The sequence below is a fragment of the Aspergillus aculeatus genome (genome assembly GCF_001890905.1).
Source record: "Aspergillus aculeatus ATCC 16872 unplaced genomic scaffold ASPACscaffold_8, whole genome shotgun sequence".
Taxonomy (NCBI): Eukaryota; Fungi; Ascomycota; class Eurotiomycetes; order Eurotiales; family Aspergillaceae; genus Aspergillus; species Aspergillus aculeatus.
In genome coordinates, this window is record NW_017962983.1 from 617,575 (window position 1) to 642,335 (window position 24,761).

Consider the following 24,761-nt stretch of genomic DNA (forward strand, 5'->3'; position numbering starts at 1 on the left):
GATTTCTGCTTGTTGTTTACGGAGGGGAGGCTAGTGCTTAGGGCAGGTGCATTGTTCTTCAGCTTGTTGGGTGGGTGGGTAGGCAGGCCTTTACTATAGATACATCAAAGTTGTTTCTAATTCTGTGCACCGTGACTTGGTTTGGTGCAGGTATGTTCTGACATGATATCTGTCTCTGCGGGGCGCTATAGTCTACCATCTGCCTTTCCCCAATCTTCTCAAATGTAACGCAGCAGAGAGAAAGACCCCTGGCCTATTCGGTGGTCTACGATCTTCTCTGGACGACCAACCTACAGCACAGTACAGTACAGCCCCATGTCCAGACTACATCCTCACTATGCACCCCCCTTCAAAACCAACCCCATCATCTGCACCAACCGATCCTGCATCTCACAGAAGATACTCACGGCCTTTACCAGTAAAAAAAAAAACTAGCAGTCAGCAACGCGCTCTTCCCCCCTTTCCATCTCCAATAGAACACGCCACAAAAGAACATACCTGGGCAAGCTTCCCCTCACTCTCCCCCCGCCCCTCCCTACTAATCGCAAGCCGATACCCCGCCTCATCGTCCCGGAACGACCCCGGTGCGTCGTAGTTGCCGGGTGGGGTAGTCTCGAAGCAATTGGAGACCGTAGTAGCAGCCGAAGCCGGCAGCGCGGCCAGTTGCTGCAACAGCCCGGGGGCGATGGTGATGTGATGCACGCCGGCGAGCGCGAGGATTTCTGTTGTCGACGTCAAGCTGGCGGGGAGGACTTGCGTGCGGCTGTTGATGGCGTGGTAGTAGGTTTGGATCTGAGGGGGTAGGGGGAGGAGGGTTGTGGGGTCGGTGAATCTATGTCCTTGTTGTTAGTGTGGGGGAGGGGGAAAGGGGTTATGTCTGGGTCTAAGTCATCGGGATGGGGGGGAGGCCGGGGGGCTGGGTTTTGAAGGGCAAATGACAAACTCACCCCGGTTCAAAGTGCACCTTCAATTGATTCACGTAAGGCGCGACGTAGGTGCATCCGACCTCGGCGGCGAGCGCGGCTTGGGTTAGGGTGAAGAGGGTGGTGGCGAGGGTGCGCACGCCGGAGGCTTCGAGAAGTGAGCAGGCGCGCAGGCCCTCCCAGGTGCTGGGAATTTTGATGCAAATGCGTGATTGGGGAAAGTTTGGGTCGAGGTGGTGGGTGAGGAGGATAATTCCTTTACTTGTGGTTAGTTTGGGGGGGGTGGGGGTTCGTGTGTGGCTTCTGGGGGGGAAGCTGGATGGGGGTGTGTATATACGCACTCCACGCATTTGTGAAGGTCTTTGTCGTGGAGTAGGAGTAGTACGGGTTGGTTTGGATGTGGATGTAGCCTGTGATGTGAGGAGCGATCTTGAGGGCGAGTTTGATCATCTATCCAAGAAGAATGAATGGCCGGGTTAGTTACGAGCATTCTAAGCAGTGTGCTGGAGGTGTTTTGGAAGGGCTGATTCGTTACATACTGCAATCTCGACAGCCAATTCCTCTACGCTGGGCCCGGGAAATTTGGGAGATAGCTCAATTGCTTCTTTGACGGATGCAGTGATCAGGTCTTTGTGCTCTGGCTTGGAGAGCTCTCCGAACGCGATGGCCTGCCATAGCAAGTATAGTTAATGAGTGAAGAGTAAGTATTGGGTCTCTGCTGCTGCGGACAAATATACCTGGTTGGAAGTGCAATCCTGGAAGGGGCCGAAGGTTTTGGTAACTGATCATGATAGAGGACAGTTTGGTTAGCTCCGCATTCGAAGCGATCGTCTGACAATAAAAGCTGCACAGACCTTGCTCATCCATTGTGTCGCAGTCGACAATGGTCCTTTGGCGGAGAACATCCAGTGCTGTCTGCGGGGTAGCCATTGCGATGGTATGAGAAGGAGTATCAGGTGAGTTGATAATGGCAGCTAGTCAAGGAATGATGGAGTAGAATCATGGAGAAGAAGAGGAGAAATTGCTTATAAGAAGAATGCAGCAGAATGGCCTAATCAGCGCGTAGGTGCAGAACAGTCTAGGCATTGTCAAAAAAGAAAGCTCGTCGATCTGATAAGCACTGCCAACTCTTGTACTAGCTTGACAAAGGTACTAACTCACTCGAATGGCTGGTCTTTGGTAAGTGTATCGTACCTACCTTTGTGTTTGTAATCAACATAAGAACACAAGGTCGTGGGATATTGTCTACTTTTTTGGTGGTTTGGTGGTTTGATGGTTTGGGTATTTAAGGCAGTCGGGTTTAGACAATGAGAACAGATTCACTTGCAGGTATGAGCGGCTCTACCTTTTTAGCGCCTAGTAGGAAAGTGCCTTTGACTATAGCACATTGTGTCAGTTCCTAGATAAGAATGATATGAAAACTGCATTGTTTCTGTAAATCAGTAAAGACACTATATTGACAGGGTTTTTATGCCTTCTGATACTGATCCAGCTGCTCACCAGCCTATGATGCTGCAGTAAGAGATCTACTAGCCGGCATCGAAAAAGAGCTGCTTGAGAGAATATCAAATTTTTTATACCCCGGACCTAGCGATAACGACATCCGAGAGGCCAAACTACCTGGTAAAAATAATGGGACGGTTTGAAAGCATCAAGAGTAGTCGGGCGCATCTTCAGGACTAACAGCAAAACAGGTCACTTATACATCTAATTATAGTATACCTACCCTTCCCCTCAGACAGTGAGCAGTGGCCATTTAGCCTAAATCGGAGCGGGGTGAAACCCATTGCTTGTCGATAATCCGACACGATTGTTCTTCCATTCGGCCCGACAGTTCACTCGCCTTTGAAACGATCATCGGCAAGAGAATGAATCACTGGCGAATTGGGATTAGATATGCTGAATCGAATCTGCGGTGGGGTTGTAATCCCTTATCAATCAGATGCCGCTGTCTCAGCCCTAACAATGCCGACAACTGACTGAGGGCAGTGTCCGCATTAAGGATTGCTCGTGCAAACATTGGCAATTGATTGACAGTTGGTTTACTGCTCCTTTGACTGACTGTCCCCTCAGCTCATTGGGTTATTCAAGAAGCCAGTTGTCGTGGTTCTCGAGTGGCTAATCAAGCGCAGCCATGATCATGTCACCAATAGACCACCTGCGGGCATTACTGCCGCAGGCCGCAGGCCGCAGGACGATGACCACTGTTCCCAGTAACCAATGCTCCAGGATCACAACTCCAGGATTAACGCTGGGACATCGATCAGGAGACGATCTCAGTTGTCAATCTTGAATGCCGCTTGACAAGCGACAGCTTGTATGCACACAGACTACAATGGCAGTCAAGTACCATTCGACTACAGACTACATCATGTAACCCTGATATGAAACCCTTTCATCTCATTGACGAGAGACAAATGGGCGATTAACGACGGGACAAGTCCTTCTCAGGTATCTCATTGACCTCTGCGGAAACGACAGAATGCCGAACCAGTGAGGCCCTGCGTACCACGTCAACATCATCCCAGATGGTAGATAACGTGTGCGGAGACCCTTGGGAGAAGGAAAGGAAAGGAAAGAGGAAAGGAAGAGAAAAACACGCACACAAATGAAGAAAAGAGCTCGGCACAAGCGCGGGCGGTGAGGGAATGGAAGATGAATCTTCCGAATGGTAATGCAGCATTGCTCATTGGCTCAGAATTCCCCTCCGGAGCTGGTCCCGTGACCTGGAGTCGAACCCGAGGTTGTCCGTCCCGTGATTCCGAACCGCTACGAGAGTCGGGAGTTCGAGGCTACTTTCTTTCCTGGTCGACCACGAACCTCGAACGACGACGACATTCCGTTTTCTGTCCACTGTTCAATCTCCAGTCCCTGCACCGCCTGTCAGGTCCTTTCACACGCGTCACAATGCTTTCTCAGAAGGTTGCCCAGCAGTCCCTGCGACGGCGTACGTTCTCACTTCTCGACCCTGCAGCCATGGGGCTCCGCTAACCGATTCGTTTGCAGTCGCCGTCCAGCAGCCCTACGCCCTGCGCTGGTCCTTGATGAACTCCGTCTCGCCTGCCGCCGTTGCTCTCGGAAGAAGTGTTCAGATGAGGTGAGTTGCTGCGCTGAAGGATGGATGGATTGTTGCGACTGGCTTCTCCATTGGGTGGATGTCGCGATCTCGAATTCGACCGAAACCGCGTGAGGCGCAGGCCATGAGAGATTAGACACGTGTGGGGATATAGCACACGGAGTCGCTAACCTATCTCGTCGGATTAGACAAGCTACCACCAGCACGACCACCTCCGACCCCAACAAGCTCCTTGCTGAGCAGCGTCTGCGCCGCCCCGTCGCTCCCCACCTTTCCATCTACAAGCCCCAGATCACTTGGATCGGCAGTAGTTTGCACCGTATCACCGGTATCGCCCTGTCCGGCAGTCTCTACCTCTATGCGACTGCCTACCTCGCTTCCCCCATGCTCGGTTTGGACCTCGGTTCTGCCTCCGCCGTTGCCGCTTTCGGTGCCCTCCCTGTCCTCGCCAAGGTCCTCCTCAAGGCTACCATGGCCATGCCTTTCACCTACCACTGCATGAACGGTGTTCGTCACTTGATCTGGGATACCGGTCGCGGTCTCACCAACCCCCAGGTCATCAAGACCGGCTGGACTGTGGTTGGCCTGAGTACGATTAGCGCTCTGATTCTTGCTTTGCTGTGATTTCGCTTGTGCCATACCTTTTGATTCCTGCTCTGTCTAAAATGTTCTTCTTGCAATATATATTCAATAGCCAGTCAATGGATGACTGATCGCTTTTTTTTTCTCTTTTGGAAAAATCCGGTGTCCTACTTCTTTGTCATGAAGACATGACTTACACGGCCTGCAAAGGGAAGCGGTCGTGTACCATTTCGTAGGGCAATCCTTGGACATTGAGCCGCTGTCATGGATTATTGAGATTGAATGAATTGATTCATGCAGCATACGAAGACAGCACACGAAAACAGCACCACATATTGCTCATGTCACTAACATTGTAGCCAGACTGATTTCATTCTCCAGAACATTTGCAACAATAACTCCCGAACCCCCATCTTCGGTCCAGTCTATAACGATTCTGCCCATTTCGAATTCACGACCCACGATAAACAACTCCTTCATGCCGATGAATTTCTTTTGCCGCCTTCGGTGCTTGAACAGCCGCACTCCTAGTCGCAGCATTGCCTTGCGCCAGTTCTTCGCCTGTTACATAGTTAGAACCGATACTTCTATGCTTTTGGCTCTCAAGGTGCGCATCTGCAAGTCTTTCGCAGAATTTGCACGCTCGAGCGGAAAGAATGTCCTCACCTGTACAGGAATTCCTTATTGATCCAACAACTATCGATTATTATGGTCTGTGATTTCATGCCGGACTTGGCGGAGGGTTGGGAGGGAAAGGTTGAGGTGAAGGCGGATCATGGACCGAACAGTTACTCAGGGGAATCCCCTCCCTGTTGATCTCAACTGGAAGAAGATCCAAGCCCGACCAAACTTCGGAACGGAAGTTGTACATTGTCCAGAGTGACATGTTGCGCTGTGAAGAATCGAACCGGATAGGCAGACTGCGGATAGCTCGGGGTATTTTCGTAGCCCGGAGAGGAGGAGGTCTTGGGCTTGCTTGATACCACTGACAAACAGAGGGGGGATCAATTGACTGGAGCAGGATTTGAGGTATAAGACAAAGGCAATACGAGGCACACACATGCACATAAGGGGTCTGATGAGAAGTCACTGCAGAGAGAGCTACAACCTTCCCTTTATATACTGCCAATTCTGAAGTCCAGAGACCGGGTCGAAATGGGCTCTGGGCCGGGTCGTACACCGCTATACTGTTCGACTTCCGTCTCCACGGCAAGAGACCGCGTGGGGGATATGACATTTCCAATGGCCTTTAACGCTGATTACTCCGCCAGCCCTGATAGATCTCGATGAGTCTCCCGCGTTGTCTGCAAGGGACCGACGGGAATGAGTCGTCTAAATATGGCGGACAGTGTGCTTGCAGCCGCGTGTCTCGGTCCATGACTACAAGACAATAGTTCAGACACACTGGAGAAGGGAGAACCGAAGAACTATGATGAGCCAAAACATACTAGCAGACTGTCCGATCATCGGCACGCTGTGTGGACTGACAAGCATGAAAACTCCCTTGCGTCTTTTGACTATCGCAAGTCATATTACCTCAGATCTTAGAACCTGAACCAGAAATTGAGGCTGATATTTTCTGCCTGCTCTCCATACCTAGGGCCGAGGGTCGATGCGCACACCTTGCGAACAGACCCTGGAACGTAGACGCCAGATGGACGTTTTACGATCTTCCACCCTCTAAGGCGAATCCGGCAGCTTGCCCCGAATTGTGGCTTCATGATTTCCGGGGAATTGGGGGGGGAGGGTGCGTTTGCCTTTGCATAGACGGGGCCCTAGAAAGTTCGCTTCGATACAGGGATTCTGGAGAGCTTCCATCTTTGCAAACAACCGGCCTCGGCAATACTGCACTCATCGGCCATCAAGCTTACAGTAAAAGTCAACCTTGAAGCATCTGGCAAGCCCGTTACTAGTGACTCGCTCTGTCACGTGCACACTGTTCCCCATTTGCCTACTCCTCTTCGTCCAGATTGCTCATGATCGCACCACCAAGGCAGGCCTTTGTCGGATCTTTCTAGTGAGCCTTGATTTCTAGAAGCGGTCTGCAAACGGCATGATAGCAGTTTCGGGTATATGGATATTCCTGTACAACGCAGGCCTCTTGGATGCCATGTCTATCGCGCGGAAGCACGTGGACAGATTCCAGAGCTCGAATCTAACGCACCCAGAATCGAAGCGATCCTGACCCCAAGTCTCAGCAAATTGCCTGACCAAGCTCTTCTTTCTAAACGGCTAATGCATGAGACCGTCTCCAGTGATGTCTCAAGTTTGCCTCCCGACGGCTTCTGACGGGGTAGCCGCTCAGAGTCGGGTAGAAGGTGTTCAGCGGCCGCTGGGCATCGTACTCTTTCCAAATCGGAGTATCTTGTGGAAACTGGCTTGCTCTTGACTTCCTACTACTCACTTTACGGGGAACTGCAATTGGATCTATGTTCCCCGCAGAGTGGTGTCGTCCGGAAAACGGGATCCAATACAAAGAATAACGCCCTGAGCGGTTCTCGTTGTTGGCTCAAAAGTTTCGGGGGCTTTGAGAAGGACTCGTCTCCTCTGGGCCTTGCTTTGGGTCTATATCACCTGCCAGTGCGACACTGGCCCGTTGGAACGAGAACCCCCCGGCCGTTACGTCCCTTGTCAATAGCAGCTTTGAAATATGCTGTCCCGAGGGCGACTGGTATCACCTTGCTCCTCAATATTGGCAGTGAGATAAAAGCGAAGCTCTTTACCGCTGGTCTCTTTGTGTCGGCCGAGCCTGTCTAAAATGATGAATCACGACTTTTCCAGGGCATACAAAAGATACAGAGGCCGTTCCACCGAGCTCTTACGACTCGTCCACTGGAGGGATGGATTCTAACAGCTCCATTGCACGTTGGATATGCACAAGGCAAAACGGACCGACAGGGGTGACACGGAAACTACCCCGAGGTTTCCGTCATCCGAATTTTCGGCTCCTGGTTGTTGCACAGTACAGACAGGGTGGGAAGTGATATGCCGCCCTTCCTCCTCCCCCTGTCAGGCCATATTGCGGTGTAGAAAGAGTCTCCAGGCGGGAAGCTCTCACTTAGGGCGGGCAGGCAGGCTCTGGGCTGGGCGGTTTACTTTCTGATGTTCCCGTCCATCCTGTCAATTGTAGCCTACGAATAGCTCTCCGTAGATGACTCGTGTTCTGACAGGCTATAATCATCATTACATTTACATTGAGGAAGGTTCTATCGACTTGGTGCTTTTCTCTCGCATCTTTTGTCTCGGACTCCGAAGTGATCTAGCAAGTCACTAGAGCTTACGGGTTCTTGCGCCTAGTAAAATCTCGCCCCATCGTCGAAGAGGGAGAGAAGGTGATTCATGGGGAAGTACGTAACCTTCCGTCGGTTCATAGTACGGCATTCAGTGGCATGCAGCGGGCCTTGGGTATGAGGCAAAAGAGACTAGATACCCGGATGTCAACTTTGGGGTTAATGGCGAGATATATAGTATCGATGCCGGGTTCCAATGGCGCGGAGATGTTCCTGGGTCCATTTGGAGATGGATCTCAACATTGGTACACAGACGTACACAGACCCAGAACGTTAGAGTTCGAAAGCGCTGTATCAGGCCAGCATAACAGATTTCAATTGTTTTTGCTGTGGCGAGAGGAGTAGCTTGCTCATGTATAACCTATAAGATGCGATAAGGTACTGTATAGTATAGTGCTGTAGCCGCTCATGCCCCGGCCCGCAAGAACGGAACTGAAGGGGAGCGCCGGAGGAAGCGCTAACCCAATATGGAATAGCGCGTCTCTGAATTCTTCCTGGAAGTCCATCATCAATTATAGTTGTTGTTGCCATCGACCGTGCCAAAAAAAAAAGAGACAGCCCCGGACTGGCGAACCCCTCACTCTCACACCCCTTCTCCACCACTCCGAGTTCCGGTTTCTCACATATCCAATGGCTTCAACACTGTCCACTCGCGCGGTCAGGACACTCTCCGGCCCCGCGTGCCGCACCCTCGCTCGTCCCAGCGCGATCGAATCCGCTCTCCTTCCGCGGCGAGCCTTGTCGACATCCACGGAGGCAGCGCCTGCCAGCCAGCAAGATCGGCCGCGGTGGTCCTACACGCCCGAGCGTGCAAAGGCCCCCTTCAGTCTGCGCATTGATTCCAAACGCCCGGCCTGGAACTCCAACTCCGACCCCAAAGTCCTCGATCGGTTTTACATCGGCCTGCTCGGCCCTGATGGCGACAAGGTACTATCGGACGAGGTCAAATGGCTGGCGGTGACGCACAAGAGTTTTGATCAGGGACGGAGAGGTTACAACGATCGTTTGGCTTTCTTGGGTACGTACGGGGAAGAAGGGAGGAAGAGAGGGGACGAAGGGCTTCCTTCCCACTTTTACCGATGACATGACGGTGGCGGCGGCTAACCTTCGATTTTTCCTCCTGTCGATAGGCAAACGCATCGTCAAACTACAGGCTTCGCTGGCTTTGGTGCAGGGTCCAGCTGCCAGTGCCCCGACTCCGGACGCCTATGGCCGCATGCCCTTTACCCATCCCGATTTGGAGGGCTTGAGCAACCTCTCTTACAACGTCAAGAACTTCATGACACACAAGGCCAAGATGGCGCAATTGGCAAACAAATACTCACTCCAGAAAGTTTTGAGATGGTCTCCTCGGCAGGTGAGTGACTTGTGTTAGGTTGGGATGAAAACCGTTGCTCTTCCCCCCAAACCCCCCCGTTTCTATCATGCTACAATGGAGAGCGCACGCGAGTTGGGGGAAACAGACTGTGGCTAACATGTGGTCTCCCTCACACAAACTCTAGCCCCTCAACCTTCAGGCTTCCGGATTGGAACTCGTCCTCGCTCACACGATGTACGCTATTATCGGCGCCATCTCGCTGGAGAAGGGCGGCGACGTCGCCAACAAGGTGGCACGTGAGCGGATACTCAAACCCCTGGGCCTTGGGCTCGAGGCATGAAGAAGTCGGGGAGGCAGGACCGAATTTGAATTCTTCGGGGCAATTTTTCGCAGGGAGCATATCAAGGCGTTTATCTATTATTTTTCTCGTTCTCTCTTTTTTTATTTTTCTTGGGGGATCTTGGTTCCCATCTGTGTACTGGGGGATCATCACTTTTTGTTCGACCGTATATTATGTATTTTTAACCACCGCCAACCACTACGACCTGTGCTATATGGAACTGCAAATACCAACCCGCAAGATTTCTTTACTCGCTCCCGGATATTCGAGTACATAGCATGTAGCAGGCTAAGGTGGACAATACATAAATCAAGAGAAAAATAGGAATGTACGGTTCCTCTGACACCGCCCGAGTAACAGTAAGCAAAATACTCGGCCAGCTCTTATGGAACCCTCGAAGAATTCGATGCATCGTCTTCGCACCTTGGTATCGCAAGATCAGCCATGGAAAACCGAGATCAACCAACAGAATGTCAAGTTGAACTTGGAAATCGCTTGGATGCAATTTACGCTGGCTTGCACTGTCTAGAAAGGGCGTATGGTACAAAGAAAGAAAAGAAAAAAAAAGCCGGAGGAAATTTCGCAGCAGAAATGCGAATTTATAGTGTGCTTGGTGTCTACTGCGCTAGACTTCTTTGAGAGTAGCTCAGCTCCCTGAGAAGGCTTAGCGGCACGTGTCCTGATGCCTGAGGCGTGGTTACTTACCGAGACGTTAAAACTGGTAATCAATGGCCAGAATGCGAGGGGGCCTGGTGTAAGACTAGTATCAGGCCAGACGGACAGCCGCAATCCAGCCCATTGACAACTTTAGGTATGAGTTCACTAACTACCTTAACTTTAAGGTCAGATACAACCATCTTGTACTGTACGTTTATCTTGTTGCAGAGCTGTTGATGCTTCTCCTCCATTGACCTCAACTAACATTGTTCACCTTCAGCTCAAATCCCTCCCTTTTTCTAGATCCAACAAGCATGTCGAGTAACTAGTGGTCTGGCTGGCCTCTCCCGTTCACACTCGCCAGCGTCTCTCTCCCGCACCGACTCCCCTTCCCATCTCCATCTCCTTCCTGGTCATTCTCACTCTTGACCACTTCCTTACTCCCCCGACGTCGGATTTCTTCCCATCCTTGTCGCCATGGCGTCGGCTATTTTCTTCCTGGATCTGAAGGGCAAGGTAAACATACTCCAGCAGTGCCTCCGTGTCCATTCTCCCCCCCTGGTACCTGACCGTCTTAGTAGACCCTTCTAGCCCGGAACTATCGCGGAGACATCCCTCTGTCCGCGGTCGAGAAATTCCCTATCCTCCTCAGCGACGCCGAAGAAGAGAGCTCCGCCGTCGCCCCCTGCTTCTCCCATGAAGGAATCAATGTACGTATCGACCTGCGCCCGCCGCAACGCCGCCGCAACGCCGCCGCCGGTGCGGCGCACACACATGCACCTCCCTATTTACCCCCGCTGTTCCCCGCAGCCCGCACCCAGTCGCTGCTGGCTTCGTACCAGCATCACTCATCGCCCCCCTCCCATACCACCTCAATGCGTACTTGCTTGGAAACGTGGTGCTTACCGCAGCTATATTTGGAATTGGTTCATCTTTGTTAATTATGGCATCCGACATAGTACCTCTACATCCGTCACAGCAACCTCTACATCCTGGCCCTGACCAAGAAGAACACCAATGCCACCGAGATTCTCCTCTTCCTACATAAGATCGTCGAGGTGTTTACGGAATACTTCAAGGTGCTGGAGGAGGAAAGTATCCGGGACAACTTCGTCATTATCTATGAATTACTCGATGAGATGATGGACTTTGGGTACCCGCAGACCACGGAGAGCAAGATCTTGCAAGAGTAAGTTTCCTGGATCGGTCTGCTGCTTGCCAAAAAAAAAAAAAAAAAAACATGGCGGACTTTCCTTCTTCCAAAAAACAGTGGGGTGCTGACTCGGGGCGCGCAATCATTCCAGATACATCACACAAGAATCACACAAGCTCGAAGTCCAAGCCCGACCACCTATCGCGGTCACCAATGCCGTCTCCTGGCGAAGCGAGGGAATCCGCTACCGCAAGAACGAAGTCTTCCTCGATGTTGTCGAGTCCCTGAACCTCCTCGTCTCCGCGTCTGGTAACGTGCTGCGATCGGAGATTCTGGGCGCTATCAAGATGAAGTGCTACCTGAGTGGGATGCCGGAGCTGCGGCTGGGCCTGAACGACAAGGTCATGTTCGAGACCACGGGCCGCGCCACGCGCGGCAAGGCCGTCGAGATGGAGGATGTCAAGTTTCACCAGTGCGTGCGACTCTCGCGCTTCGAGAACGACCGCACCATCAGCTTCATCCCGCCGGATGGCGAGTTCGAGCTCATGAGCTACCGGTTGAACACGCAGGTGAAGCCGTTGATCTGGGTGGAGTGTCTGGTCGAGTCTCACTCTGGTTCGCGGATGGAGTACATGCTGAAGGTGCGTTGAACATCCTGAGAGGGGGGCAGATGCGATGTCGAGGCTTGGTTGACTAACGGCACACATCCGCTACAAACGACAGGCCAAAGCACAATTCAAGCGCCGCAGCACAGCCAACAATGTCGAGATCCTCGTGCCCGTGCCGGAAGATGCCGATTCGCCGCGGTTCCGCACCAATATCGGCACCGTCCACTACGCCCCTGAGAAGTCCGCCATCATCTGGAAGATCAAGCAGTTCGGCGGCGGCAAGGAGTTCCTGATGCGCGCGGAGCTGGGTTTGCCCTCCGTCAAGGGCGATGACGAGCACGGCGGCGGCATGACGGGCGGCTTCGGCGGCAGCATGGGCGGCACCGGCCAAGGCAAGGCCAAGCGGCCGATCAACGTCAAGTTCGAGATCCCCTATTTCACCACTAGTGGCATCCAAGTACGGTACTTGAAGATCACCGAACCAAAGGTATGTTGTAGCGTCTTTATCCATTATAGACTTCTTGAATAGTTCCCGCTAATCCGATGGCTTCGATAGCTACAATACCCTTCCCTCCCCTGGGTACGATATATAACCCAGTCGGGCGATATCGCCGTCCGCATGCCAGATGTACAATGATGTATAGCGTTTTCCAACCCCCCCCCCCACCCCCTTTCGCTTGTACCGTCTTTATTTCTGTCTCTTCTTCCTCTAGTCCAAATCAGATTTATTATAAATACTTTCTCCCCTCCCCCTTTAAGGTGACTCATGGATCAGTCCAGTCTCTGGCAGTTCTATACATAGACGGTCATGGAATTAGGCTGGCTGTCGTGCGTTCCCACTTTCTTTCTTTTACTTCTAGTAGTTTTTAGGGTAGTATAAAGCCGGACGTAGCCCAACTCGCGACCTCTTTTCATTTCACTCCGAAGTATGATTGTACATCCCTCCTTCTATGTCCAGGCGGAAGTATTCCGTACTTGGGGTTTGGTTTTGCAGGCTTTGTAGTGTACATCCACAGCGTTGTCTCTGCTCTGCCTCTTAGGTCTCAGGTCTCGAGCTCAGATGGAGAGGAAACAGCGGAATGCTAACAACGGTGTTTGGTTGGAGTGGAAGACATCGTTGGCGAGAATCAATCACATTCGGCTGAGAGCCGGTCAGACATAGGGCTAGTACTGACTAGCCGTTACCACATACTAGTGACTAGTCACTGGGTTCCCCAACGAGTGGATTTCGCAATTGGTTCAATAGAGGAATAGAGGACGATTGAGAAAGAGAGAGTGTGTGTGAGGAGGAAAGCGGGCTGGTGATGAGAGGATTACGAGGTATATAGCCCAGGGGTATGTGTATAGGCTATCGAGTTCTCTGGATAGTCAGGTATAGGAATGAATAGTTGGTGACGACTATGCCAAAGCATACTTTGCATGGGCATGGGAGAAGGTAAGTAGTGGGATGTGGTCGAAGAAGCGGGGGCCTTTTATTTATGAAAGAATTTTGGGTTGACAAGGCTTGAATACATACACAGATACATACAGGACAAAGGCTGAGGGAGATTGACGATGCAGCGCATGCTCATCAGGTTTGGAGAATGAAGGGTATCTTTAAAGGATAGGATGGTGGGAGGGGGAAGGGGAGTTGCATTGCGTGGTTCAATGCACTGAGATTTCTCTGGTCGGGGCCAAAGGAATTGGAAGCGTGGGAGTTGGCTAGTGGGTGTGGTGTCTAGTTTGCTTGGTGGTGCAGCAAGGTTGTTTGGGATGGGGTGGGTTAGAGGATTTAGGGGGGGGGGGGAGGGGAGGGAAGTTAGAACCTCCCTTTTTGGCCCCTTCAGACAGGGGAGATGCTCCTTGTTATGGTGGATGTGAAGGCGGAGAGCCGCGCATACGCTTCTTCCACATCGGACGGACCGCGTGTCATTGCTGACGAACTCTTGATGGGGAGGTCAATTTGACCTCTTGGTCGATTAATTTGATGGTAAATCAATCATGCGCCCCGTTGGTCCCGTCGGGCGATTCGACGGTAGGGAGCGGAAATCCATCGCCGTGGCCGGTGGCCGCCGCTTTGGAGAAGCCCTCGCGGGCGAGCATGGTGTTGAGGACGGCGCAGTTGTAGGCCGCTTCGCCGGGGGGCACCACCAAGAAGATGTAGGTGTTGTCCGTGAACCGGCCGAGGAAGACGTTGAACTGCGGGGTCTTGGTGTGCATGACGACGAACCCCGCGGACGCGGGCGTGGTGTGGGTGTTGCGGGCGGCGCAGTGCTTGAAGGCCTTCATGATGTTGGAGAGGCGCTCGTGGCGGTCGTAGATCGGATTCATGTCGCCGATCTCGGATGACACGGACGTGACGGTGAGGAAGGTGGAGCGCTCGAAGAGGATGACCTCCTCGGCATCCACGCGTTTGGCGAATGCGTGGAGAAACCGCTCGATGACCGTCAGGTTGGGGATGAGCTTGTGGACGATGCCGGCCCAGGCCTTGTAGAGGGACTGATCCCAGATGCTGCTGCCGAAGGTGTCGATGGAGAAGTGCTCCGACCGGCTGCGGATCATGGCGGAGCGTTCGTCGTAGATCCGTTGCCGGTGCTCGGCCTGAATGAGGTCGAGCTTGTGGACGAGGCAGAAGACGTGGGCGTTGGGGCTGTACTCCTTCAAGGCATTGATGATGGCGTTGTAGGTGTCGAGGTCGCGCTCGACCTCGCGGGACTCAATGTCGAAGACGTAGATGAGGACGGCAACGTCGGAGAAGATGTTACCTCGTTGGGAAGCGAGGTAGGTCTCCATAAAGGCATCTTGTCTAGAATGAGGGTTCTTGGTCAATGGATGGATTATTCACTGCAAGGCCCGAGGTGTTGGTTGACCTACCCTCCGCAATCCCAAAGGTTAAGCGTGAGGTTCCCCATGAACTTGACATGACTATGCTCGACATCAATGGTGGCACCCAGGCGTCGGACATCCTTGGCCACGTAGTTGCTGAAGATAATTGATCGCATAGAAGATTTCCCCGAGCCACTCTTCCCCATCAGAAGAACCTTTCTCTTCTTCTTGCGGAGATCCATATTTGGGGAGGGGGAGATTACTATCCCGTTAACCGTACCCCGCACTTAGAAGGAAGATAGAAGCTCAACGGAAGAGATTAGGAATGAGGAGGAGAGAGTGCTAATCAATGGGAGAAAAGAGGTAGTTTTTATCCATCTGAAAGTGGATCTTGCAAGGGGAGATTGGTATGTGGAGGTAGAGAAGCTACAGAACGAAGGCTCGCGAAAGCAAAGGGCCGGAGGAGTTGGAGGACCAGCCTCCCTCCCGCCCTCCCGTCCTCCTCAGCGAGCGTCATCGCTGTTTGGGTCAACAATGTTCCGGAGGCTGCCTTGCAGTCACGTGAAGTCACACGCATCGGGTCTTTTCCCTCTTAAGATTACTTTACACGTGGGCTTCCCCTCACCCGTCAAAAGGTAGTCAAGATATATCATGGCATCAAGGCTGTACTGTATGTGTACTGTATGTACATACAGTTGTTGATACAAAGACTTGAAGAGTCTCTTTGCGACTTCTTTCGGATTCATTACCCTGTAATGATTGATGTAGAATGTACAGACCAATATCCATGTGTACATGAAAAGTAAAATATCAGTATCCCCCCCTAGTAGAAACAAATGTACAGCAGACGCCAATTAGGTATAAAATTCAAGGTGTTCCAGTCCAGAACCGACCCGAATGGTGTTCTTCACACACAGAGGGGGAGAACAGTAAATATGTAACAAGGCGAAGGAATATCCGGTCATCAAAGTCATAAGCACTTCCACCAGCCGTAAGGTAATCAGCAAACGCGAGCTGGCGGAGTCAGGTATCCAGGAAATCAACGAGGTATGCGATCATTAGAAAACAGTGCCGTCCGAGCGTATCATGATGGGAGGCTCCTTCGTATTGGGCCTGGATACTTCGGCAATCTCGCGACCACCCTAGGGTTGCTTGTTAGCATGTTTTCACCTCACTGGGTATCAAACATGGATTTCCAGCTTACCTTCCATGAGCCTGCCTCTAGCATCTGTGCGAGTGTCAACTGGTCTTCTCCTACCAGCCCCAGCTGCCCGTTGACTTCTGACAGCAGCTCGTCTAGGAAGCCAACAGTGACGGCGCGCCACTCCACCACCACATCATCATCCGTCGAGAAAAGGGGCACAACCTCGACGTTTGGCTGTCCTTTGATCTGAGCATTCTCTCTGTATGCCGTGAGCCCGCGCTCCAGGTCTTTCTCCTTCAGACTCAACAGTCCCATATCAATCAGTAGGCCGCCGTTGCGATATTCGGGAAGACCCGTCAACAGTTCACTGCCCGCAAAGTGGATCTTCATCAATTTCGACATGGGAACCATGATGGAGTAGCAGAGCCATTGCGTCAATTTGTGGAACGGGACGATGTTCTCCCAGGGCTGTGCGGGTGGCGATTTAGGTAGATCAGAGCAGGGCCATGCGTCTCCGATAGAAAGGCCGTCGATCTGCGTTCTCGAGGGAGGCCAGATCGGGGTGAGTCCATCCATGAGCACACTCCAGAGGGTGGTGATAGGAACGATCGGAACGGACGAGGCGAGTGTGGACGGGTGGGAAAGAAGGTAATCTGCATATCGTAGGTTAGCTGGTGTTAGGCAGAAGACGGACCGGTCGGTCTTCGCTTACCTAGCAAGTTTCCGGGTCGCGCATCGACGCCGAAGAAGTCTTGGTTGTTCAAAGCTTCAGAAAGTCGGATCAAGAGGCCAGCGCGACCTTGAATGCCTGCAAGCGGGTTCTGCTCCGAGTGTTGCATTCCCTTAGCAAGCACCTCCACGGTAATCTTCTTCAGCCCAGCGCCGTCCACCTGACAGGGTTCTGTGGGGTCGCTGCTGAACAAGCCACTCTTGAACATCTCCAACGTAGCTACTGCCAAGCCTTCGCTGCGAGAGTAGATCTTGCCCGACTCCTTGGATTTGTAGGACCATCCGTTCCCTGCGCCCGCATCAAGAAGAACGGAGACGACAAACAGATCGATCAGCCGACGGGTCCGTTCTTGCGCGTCAATAGTACTAGGCCAGGACTGAAGCAGTTGGTTGACGCGGGGTCGACCACCCACGTCAAAGTGCTGCCAGCGTCCATGAGGAGGAATCGCGTCGTAGTCGGGAGCATAGTCTCTCTAGAAGGAACCAGCTTGGTTAGCACCGAATCCTGAGACAAATACGACGGGGTCCCCAAAGTGCGTGCAGTTTCCTCTTACCTTGATGATAGAAACAATGTACGAGGCAGTGGCAATGAATTTGCTCATATCAACATCAAAGTGGTTGAGTCTGTTTCTCTTCGCCTTGTTGAGAACGTATGAGCATCTTTCGCGGACGGCGTGGATGCTCCGCAGATAAGCTGCGGGATCCAGGGCTGGATCGGGCGGTTTGGCAATCGGCATCTCTGGTATGGAGGCAGGCAACCCGCTTCCCTTATACCCAGGGGATCTCAACGATGCACTCGAGGTACGGGCACTGTTGGCGGAGGCAAAGGATTCCTGCTCATCCTTTTCACTCTGGATCGAGTTCTTAGAGTCTTTGCGCTTGAAAAGACCCATGGTGGGCGGAGAGTGTGTTAGTTAGAGTGGGTGAGGGGGTGGGCGAGATAGATGGATGAAACACGGCGCTCAGAGAAAAGGAAAAATAATTTGTTTTTCGTGAGGAAGTCGAGGATGGTAAGAACCGAGGAGAAAGAACGATAAAGTTCCAAGGCTAGACTGAACGTCTGGTGTCAGCAGCAGAAGTGCCGAACGCAAAATTGGGCACCCAGAAGAGCAAAAAGGTCGTAAACAGAACGAAGAGATCTGCAGTGGTTGCTCCTTGCGGGCGAGAGTGAGAGGGAAAGAGAAAGAGAGAGACTGGAGTGACGGAAAGGAAAAAAGGACAGGGCCCTTAGTTTTTACATATGAGTTTACTTTTGGGATCTGGCTAGCTGTCTAGATTTTGCTTTCTTCTTTTAATCTGAATGTGAATTTTATTTTTGGGGAGGAAGGGGGGAAGAGGGTGAATTCTTTTTACATGAAATTACCATGTTTTCTTGTCATTTCTGTGCCTAGAAGGATTTTTGTTTTGTATTTTTATTTTTATTTTTATTTTTCCATTATTTATTTTTTTTTCTTGTTCATTTAGATCAAGATTAGCAAATGGAGGGGGGAAAAGAGTCAAACTACTAATAATAAGGAGGGGAAGTAATAATAACAATAATAACGACAACAGCAACAACAGTGTAATACAGAGCGGGGGCAGTCGAGGGGAAAGTCGAGCTTAGAGAACATTAGGAAAGGTTAGGAACCTTAGCAGGGCTACTAAGACCTCCCTCATTGGCACGAAAAGGACCCGAGTAATTGAGCCACGGCCCTCTCTACGGCGCAGAACCAGTAACCTAGTCGAGTCTCGGAGTCGGGAGGTGGAGAGCTTGGGAGGGGGAGGTTGTTTAAACCGGCTGCATGGCGGATTTTAGTCTCTGATAGAGACAGATGAGTTTTGGTTTTCTCTAGTCAGTCTAGTCAGGGGGGGCCATACAGTGCATACTCCATACTGCATACTGCATACACACCAACTGTTAACCAAGTAAACATAACACAATACGAGGCAACCACCGACAGTCCATGGAGCTGATTACTGATAGGATAGGTGCCCGGTCTTGTCAATCGTTCAGTCAGACCTAATGATTCTGGCCCCGCAAACCAACTGGTGCTTCTAAAGACCTGAGAAGCTGAGGGGTCAATGAGTTCATTGAGTTTATAGTGTGATTGATGATCATCGAGGCAACACATCCGAAGCTAGTAATGAGGTCAGAGCCGTCGCAATCTCACCCTGTTCTTTATCTGAACTCCTAGATTTGTACTTAGTACTTGTAGATTGTAGATTGTGCCGTATGTACTACTGTACTGTGTGCCCTAAACCTCCTGCGATGCATGGCAGCTGCATCCATCTCATTACCGCATACAGCTGCAATACCGGACCTTGCTGTATTATACAGTACCATTCTCCTCTGATACAATACCATACCTAATCAATACCTTCTCGTCACTACAGGACCACCCAGTACTCGTACTAACTTACTCAGTTGTCTCCAGCTTACTTTTTTAGGAGTACCATGCGCCCCTCAAGGTAGCTATCAAGTGAGCCACTGTGTTGACTCGTTGAGTGCCAATTTCCCAGGTATGGGGCATCTGCTACGGAAATGGATCCAAGAGGGGACCGCAGGACGCAGGTCGACAAGGCCACCTTCAACCCCCTCCCTCCCCCCCCCCCCGTGCTACGGCCGACAGACAGGTAAGTCGGCTGTCTTGGACCCAGATCGATGGAACCAATGAAAAATAAGTTTAACTAGTGAGGATCAGAGAAAAATGGTAGTCTAAGAGGAGCAGGGTGAGCACGGACAGACTCGCGCTCAAGGCTGTTCCGGGTCTTGGAGTCTTGTCTCTTGCGCCGCCGCCCTCTTTTCCCCCTCGCCCCAGTCATGCGGATCTAGCGGTTTGCCGGCAGCCATTTTCTTTCCACTCACTGCGCATCAAGGACCTCGCTTATTTTCTGCTACCGTCTATCTTAACTCGATTAGGAATTACTACAATTGCATCTCATCTTGAAAGAAGTGGAAAGAGAAAAAAAAATCTTCAAAGACGCCAAAGTCTGCGGGCGGGGCAGAAAGCGTAAATGGATATGAAGGGTTCTGTTATCGTTGTTGTTGGTGGTGGTGGTGTTTATTGTTGTTGTTGCCTTTGGGGCTTTGTTGACTGCTGTGAGCGATTTCGGTGGACCTTCAGCACATGCCCAATGAAAATCCAAAGATACAAGCCTACACTCAAGTGCCAGCTTCGAATTACCTGCTGACTGTCCGAACCTAATTCGACTTGCAAAAGCTCCCTGGTATCCGCGCGGATAACAGCCGAGCCCACCTCATTTGGGTTTCTACCCTATCGGTTGTTTTCCCCTTCCCTCTGAGACGAACACAGAACACAGAACAATTCCTGGCGATGAAAAAGACGACAACCCAAGGGCGTGCGCCGAGAGCTCAGCCAAGAAGACATGGAATTTTCTCACTATGTGGGTTGCGGAGGCGGAATGCGATACACTGACTGTTTCGCACTATCGACTCAGTAAGTAGGAATAATGTCCTTTCATTGCCAGATATGCGCATTTTCATCTCATAAGAGATTGACACACTACTCCAGCTTTGCCAGCGCTAGATGCCCCTAGCGATAATGACCAAGCTTTAGATCCACTGCCAGTGGCAAATCGGTCCCAGTCATCCCCGACACGGTGGCTGGAGACGGCATCAAGCGTCTGGGTACCAAGAAAGGCCTCTTGACTCTGACACATACCCCTCCACGGAGTCCGTACTAGACTACGGATATCCAACTTTTGCCACCGTTAGCATCCGGAATTATTGTATCACTCATCTAAGCCTGAATCCCCGAATAAGCTACTCGAGTAGGTCGGAGCTTCGGAGGTAACTTATCGGCCCCAACCGATGATCTACAGGTGACTCCGTTAGCAGAAACATGGAAATCCGATGCCCAGGGATTTCACCTCTATGCAGGATTCTTCTCCCATTTGGTTGTCGGTCGCTGTACCAGGCAAATGCGAGTCGGTGACCGGAGCCATTATAGGGGGGAGTCGCAAATAGTTTGCTCCTGCGGGGCGCCGTTCCACACCATCTGGAGGATGATCATGGGGAAGAACCATATGACCCTCGAGTATTATTGAGCATTGACTACTTACTAGCCGAGGATCTAAGGCCCCTGCTTTCGACTATGGGCCATTTATGAGCATCACTTGGCCTTTGCACATACTACTAAGGTCATTACATCATCCGAGCCGTCTCTCGCGTCCTTTACGGGTGAGTGCGAGTCGTCATGCTATCACTAATTCACTATTGTAGTGGCACCTCGAGACCTGAGTCTAGTTCGGTACTAGCCTTTGTACTAGATCGGCAACCCTATTTGCATAGTTATCCACGAATGCGCGCTCCGAACGGGGACGATGCGCCGATGCGCGCGGCTATAGCTTGGAGTGAACCTTAATGACTCACGCTTCGGCCGGGACCTCCTCCACACCGGCGTCGATCTCAGATTGCACCTTGTGTGCGAGGTGTGAGTTTGTGACAACCACAAGTCTACAACTCATGTTCGCATCAATATGCAATTCGGCTGACATGTTTTGCTGGTGTCCGAATTGCCCGTGGGCTTTGCGCGACAGTACGTGGGTCGTCGCGTATCTGAACCATGGATCGCAACAAGTCCAAGCGCCGCCAAAAGTTTGGAACGGGGATCTGCCTGGGGCAACACTGGGAACAGCTCTTGACCGTGCTCGTGTGTGTGGAACACATATCCACTGACAGTGGATACTGGATGTCAATGCCCGTGTGAGCCTGTCCCGCTGCAGATGAGCCGATAAGTCTCCTGCAGAGCGGGACTCAAATTCAGCTCTGGTGCCCAAACCTGTCAATGGTCCAAGAGGCTGACTAGAGACGCAGAACCAGAGTACTACTCGTAGCGCACTTCGGTCGCTGCTTGGCTCGACTGCGTTCAATTATATATCGACGTTTCAACGCTACAAGCTGTTGATGTGGAGAGATGAGATCTGCTAGCCCGTTGATGAGGCTATCATTCGTGACAAGATGTACTGTACCATAGTAGGTATGTCGTACACTTGCTAAATATCTTCCCCACAGATTCGAGTGCATTGTGATAGGCTCACCGACTGATAACTGCCGCTTGATCGGACGATCATCGGTACATCCATGCTTGGTTATGCGGTCACCTTTGTCACTTCAAAACGCCCAAGCCACCGACGTGAGCTCGAGCTAAAGATGTCCTTTGCGAGAAACGTCCCCGCATTAGGGTCTTTGTTGGCGAAACCATTAGGTGGTCTGATGTTCTATAGATCCGTAGGACTTTCCTGTCTTCTGACATTTCTACTTTGTAGGCAACAATTTGGAAGGCCTGCAGGCACTTGAAAGCAGCGCCTTCTTTAATAATGCTCGGCTATTACTCGCCATACACTATGCAGTATGCCTTGCACATGTTCTGATATCATGGGAACCGTGATCTCCTCAGACATCACAAAGTACCTGCTTCTCGTCTGAAACGGGTATCATACCGCCCGCATCTGATTCTGTTTTCAGCACCGTAGGTACAATACTATACCATAACTGACCCAGAAGGGAGAACCGCCAACGGCTGAGGGTAAACTCAGTATGTAACTCCATTAGCCGATAAAATAAAGTTCCGAAGTGTATTCTCGCGCGTTTCCTCTACTGTCGTAACACTGATATTGTCTCTCAGCTCCTGTTGTCTTGTGTGGCCATAAGTACCATCCTCGCTTGTCGTTTTAATTCCCTGATCGGGGAACGTAATCAATCCTACTCAGCGGCCCCACCTCGGGGTACCTCAGGCTCCCAGCTCAAGTGGAAAAAAAGCATTGAACCGCACACTCACAACATGTGGCTGACAGGCTAACTAATTGCGCTCTGGTACCCAACCTCTCTACCTCGGCCAAGGACATGCATCGTACGACACTGTGGACAGCTTCTTAAGACTTGACGCATAACTTAGTTAGCTCAATGGCTTCCGATCAGAGACACATGCTTGACCTCTTATAGCAAGACACTACTGCATAAGCATGTACAGTGTATGTACTAGACCAAACAGTAGCCTCCCCCCCCCCCCCCCTTACGCCTCCTGCCCTTTCACCATGAGCCGGCGTGCCGCTAACGCAGAGGGACACGGTCCTGGCCGTCCTGCTGGGTCTGCTGGATTACATACTTTAGGTTCATCAGGTAGGCGTGTCAGAATACGGGTACGTACAATGCGTTCGGTCCCGTATTTACCCAGCTGTACGTATGCTTGCTCTCCAGGGAAGGAATGCACCAGCCACGCAGCCAATTTATATGCTAGATATCATCAACTGCGTGGGTACAGTACATTGGTTCCGTGACCTGCGCCATTATTAGACCCTTGAGGTCCCTCGAATCGAGAACCTCGAACAACCACCATCGTAGGACTTTGGCTCTTATACAGCCTTCCCTGAGTGTCTTTTGGCATAAAGCGCCTGGGGCACTCGACAAAAAGAAAAAAAAGTAATCGACAGCGCTGGGATTCGAACCCAGGCACCCGAGGGTATGAGATTACTAGATCTGATGCGAATTGTACACAGATATTCAAGTCTCACGCGTTAACCACTCCGCCACACTGCCATAACTTGGAAAAAGTGGAATCCGAACAGACGCCATACAGAATCCGCTTCGCTGATGCATCACGTGACACGCGATAGCTATACAATTGTCCGTAGCTCAGTAAACCTTATTGACAAAAAGCATATCGTAATTACTTGCTCCTGGCTGTGTAATCTCGAGAGGAAGCCCGTAGTCGTGCAGCTGAGCAGCTTCTTCTTTACCCTTGGAAGAATGGTCAAGAACCCCCCGCAAACTCTATTCGTCGCAGTGCTTATCCACTCCGGGTATGATCACCGCCGTCGACTATTGGCAATGCGCGTCCCTCATTTAAATGGCTCCTGTCAAGTTTTGATGGACGGTAAATCTGGAACATAGAGTACCTTGCTGATACTTTGTATGCCAACTGTTGCGCTGTCATATGGAGATTTTTAAGTTCCAGCCATGCTACTTGTCAGTTGCCAAATCGTTCGAAGCAACCCTTCCATATTGACGACCAAACACATTAGTTCTATACCACAGACCTGAAGGCAAACCAGCCTTGTAATTCAGACCTCCAGTTTCACCGTGAGAACCTTCCCGCACAATTCTGCGAGTCTCGTGCATGCAGCACTCAGCTCGAAGCGCGGAGATGAGCTTCATCGACTCTCCGTCGACACTACGGAGTAGACCTGAGAACGAACAGCGCACCAACGGAGCAGCCTTGAAAAGCTCTGGTCAATCTATCTTGTCATTACGAGACCTCTCGCCTAGAACTTCCCTTCACTGAAGGTTGATAATGCTAATGGAGTCACCGAGAGCCACCGGGACCCATCCATCCAGACCAGCTCTGCCCAATCCTGGCTAGGGAGTATGGAAGTATGGACGGCATCGGAAAAGTTAGGGTTAGGATGCTAAATCTGGGCTGTAGTTTCCATTTTCTCCGGAACGAATTACCGCGCTGTTTGGTCGGTGTCAGACACGATTGCAAACCTACGGACCGTGTCATTCTCCCATTCGGGACGTCAATGTCTTTTCTCCACCGGCTGGAAGGAATCCACTGCTGATCTGCCTCCTTGTGCCGTGACAGATGGGCTTCGCCTGCCGCTCCCAAGGGTCAGGGCCGGAATCCCTGGTCAAGTCTTCTCCGGCGGTGTCTGTGACTCTGTAATCGTGATCAAAGCGGTGGAAGTCCTCGTCTGTCTCTTGCACGTATCATCAATCTGCTGCATAGCACACTAATTCGGACACTCTGCCTATGTACAGTAGTATGAGTATGAGTCCAAATGGAAGCTCAGATTCTCGTCCAATGCGTTGGACACGATCTTACTTGTAAAAGACCTGATGTCTCTTCTACTCTCGTTTCCACCAGTTGGGAGCTTTCCAATCTAGCAGAAACTTCCGAGACAGTCAATAATCCCTGTAAAGCCCGATCTAGCCAAAAGGGTCTCTAAGCTAGACTCGAAACCCGATGTCGTCGATGGGTTAGTAAGCGGCTACAGAGGCCGGACTCATAGTCACGTGGAAATGAGCACACAGCCACATCGTGTCAGCCACGTCAGCCACGTCAGCCACGGTGACGATCGCAGCCCTCCAACCGCCAGGGGAAGCTGGCGACAGCCGCGGATAAGGCCGTCGGACTA

The 24,761-nt window shown here is 51.5% G+C and overlaps 6 protein-coding genes and 1 non-coding gene across 7 annotated transcripts; 3 read left to right on the forward strand and 4 right to left on the reverse strand.

Moving 5' to 3' along the window:
* Window positions 1–335: 335 nt before the first annotated feature.
* ASPACDRAFT_43382 (uncharacterized protein) lies at window positions 336–1,853 on the reverse strand (the record flags this gene model as incomplete). Its single annotated transcript, XM_020201244.1, has 7 exons — window positions 336–410; window positions 499–832; window positions 948–1,179; window positions 1,265–1,373; window positions 1,463–1,591; window positions 1,661–1,704; window positions 1,778–1,853. 7 exons carry the CDS (start codon window positions 1,851–1,853, stop codon window positions 336–338), a joined length of 999 nt encoding a protein of 332 aa, XP_020056090.1.
* A 1,893-nt stretch (window positions 1,854–3,746) lies between these two features.
* On the forward strand, window positions 3,747–4,714 carry ASPACDRAFT_78701 (succinate dehydrogenase cytochrome b560 subunit). The gene is made up of 3 exons (XM_020205242.1): window positions 3,747–3,870; window positions 3,930–4,020; window positions 4,188–4,714. Exons 1-3 carry the CDS (start codon window positions 3,831–3,833, stop codon window positions 4,621–4,623), a joined length of 567 nt encoding a protein of 188 aa, XP_020056091.1. The 5' UTR covers window positions 3,747–3,830; the 3' UTR covers window positions 4,624–4,714.
* A 3,719-nt stretch (window positions 4,715–8,433) lies between these two features.
* On the forward strand, window positions 8,434–9,785 carry ASPACDRAFT_78702 (mitochondrial 54S ribosomal protein mL57). Its single transcript, XM_020205243.1, has 3 exons — window positions 8,434–8,889; window positions 9,002–9,228; window positions 9,374–9,785. Exons 1-3 carry the CDS (start codon window positions 8,502–8,504, stop codon window positions 9,527–9,529), a joined length of 771 nt encoding a protein of 256 aa, XP_020056092.1. The 5' UTR covers window positions 8,434–8,501; the 3' UTR covers window positions 9,530–9,785.
* A 520-nt stretch (window positions 9,786–10,305) lies between these two features.
* On the forward strand, window positions 10,306–12,606 carry ASPACDRAFT_119467 (AP-1 complex subunit mu). Its single transcript, XM_020196251.1, has 7 exons — window positions 10,306–10,394; window positions 10,467–10,702; window positions 10,768–10,896; window positions 11,146–11,375; window positions 11,491–11,980; window positions 12,063–12,434; window positions 12,504–12,606. Exons 2-7 carry the CDS (start codon window positions 10,664–10,666, stop codon window positions 12,582–12,584), a joined length of 1,341 nt encoding a protein of 446 aa, XP_020056093.1. The 5' UTR covers window positions 10,306–10,394; window positions 10,467–10,663; the 3' UTR covers window positions 12,585–12,606.
* Window positions 12,607–13,921: 1,315 nt separating this feature from the next.
* ASPACDRAFT_29035 (Rag GTPase GTR1) lies at window positions 13,922–14,994 on the reverse strand (the record flags this gene model as incomplete). Its single annotated transcript, XM_020199606.1, has 2 exons — window positions 13,922–14,732; window positions 14,801–14,994. The coding sequence occupies 2 exons, from the start codon at window positions 14,992–14,994 to the stop codon at window positions 13,922–13,924; spliced, it is 1,005 nt and encodes a 334-aa protein (XP_020056094.1).
* A 484-nt stretch (window positions 14,995–15,478) lies between these two features.
* Window positions 15,479–17,735, reverse strand: ASPACDRAFT_78704 (URC4/urg3 family protein). The gene is made up of 4 exons (XM_020205244.1): window positions 17,180–17,735; window positions 16,609–17,098; window positions 15,957–16,549; window positions 15,479–15,894 (listed from the first exon to the last, which is right to left on the reverse strand). The coding sequence occupies exons 1-4, from the start codon at window positions 17,516–17,518 to the stop codon at window positions 15,811–15,813; spliced, it is 1,506 nt and encodes a 501-aa protein (XP_020056095.1). The 5' UTR covers window positions 17,519–17,735; the 3' UTR covers window positions 15,479–15,810.
* Window positions 17,736–23,051: 5,316 nt separating this feature from the next.
* On the reverse strand, window positions 23,052–23,163 carry ASPACDRAFT_t168. The gene has a single exon. It is a non-coding gene; the product is annotated as a tRNA-Ser (tRNA).
* Window positions 23,164–24,761: the final 1,598 nt, after the last annotated feature.

Coding starts and splice junctions, on each gene's coding strand:
- ASPACDRAFT_78701 (XM_020205242.1), top strand. CDS start 3,831: ATGCTTTCTCAGAAGGTTGCCCAGCAGTCCCTGCGACGGC. Junction 3,871..3,929: donor CCAGCAGTCCCTGCGACGGC/GTACGTTCTCAC, acceptor ATTCGTTTGCAG/TCGCCGTCCAGCAGCCCTAC. Junction 4,021..4,187: donor GGAAGAAGTGTTCAGATGAG/GTGAGTTGCTGC, acceptor TCGTCGGATTAG/ACAAGCTACCACCAGCACGA.
- ASPACDRAFT_78702 (XM_020205243.1), top strand. CDS start 8,502: ATGGCTTCAACACTGTCCACTCGCGCGGTCAGGACACTCTCCGGCCCC. Junction 8,890..9,001: donor CGATCGTTTGGCTTTCTTGG/GTACGTACGGGG, acceptor TCCTGTCGATAG/GCAAACGCATCGTCAAACTA. Junction 9,229..9,373: donor TGAGATGGTCTCCTCGGCAG/GTGAGTGACTTG, acceptor CACAAACTCTAG/CCCCTCAACCTTCAGGCTTC.
- ASPACDRAFT_119467 (XM_020196251.1), top strand. CDS start 10,664: ATGGCGTCGGCTATTTTCTTCCTGGATCTGAAGGGCAAG. Junction 11,376..11,490: donor GAGAGCAAGATCTTGCAAGA/GTAAGTTTCCTG, acceptor CAATCATTCCAG/ATACATCACACAAGAATCAC. Junction 12,435..12,503: donor TGAAGATCACCGAACCAAAG/GTATGTTGTAGC, acceptor TGGCTTCGATAG/CTACAATACCCTTCCCTCCC.
- ASPACDRAFT_78704 (XM_020205244.1), bottom strand. CDS start 17,518: ATGGGTCTTTTCAAGCGCAAAGACTCTAAGAACTCGATCCAGAGTGAA. Junction 17,099..17,179: donor ACATTGTTTCTATCATCAAG/GTAAGAGGAAAC, acceptor GGTTCCTTCTAG/AGAGACTATGCTCCCGACTA. Junction 16,550..16,608: donor GCGACCCGGAAACTTGCTAG/GTAAGCGAAGAC, acceptor TACGATATGCAG/ATTACCTTCTTTCCCACCCG.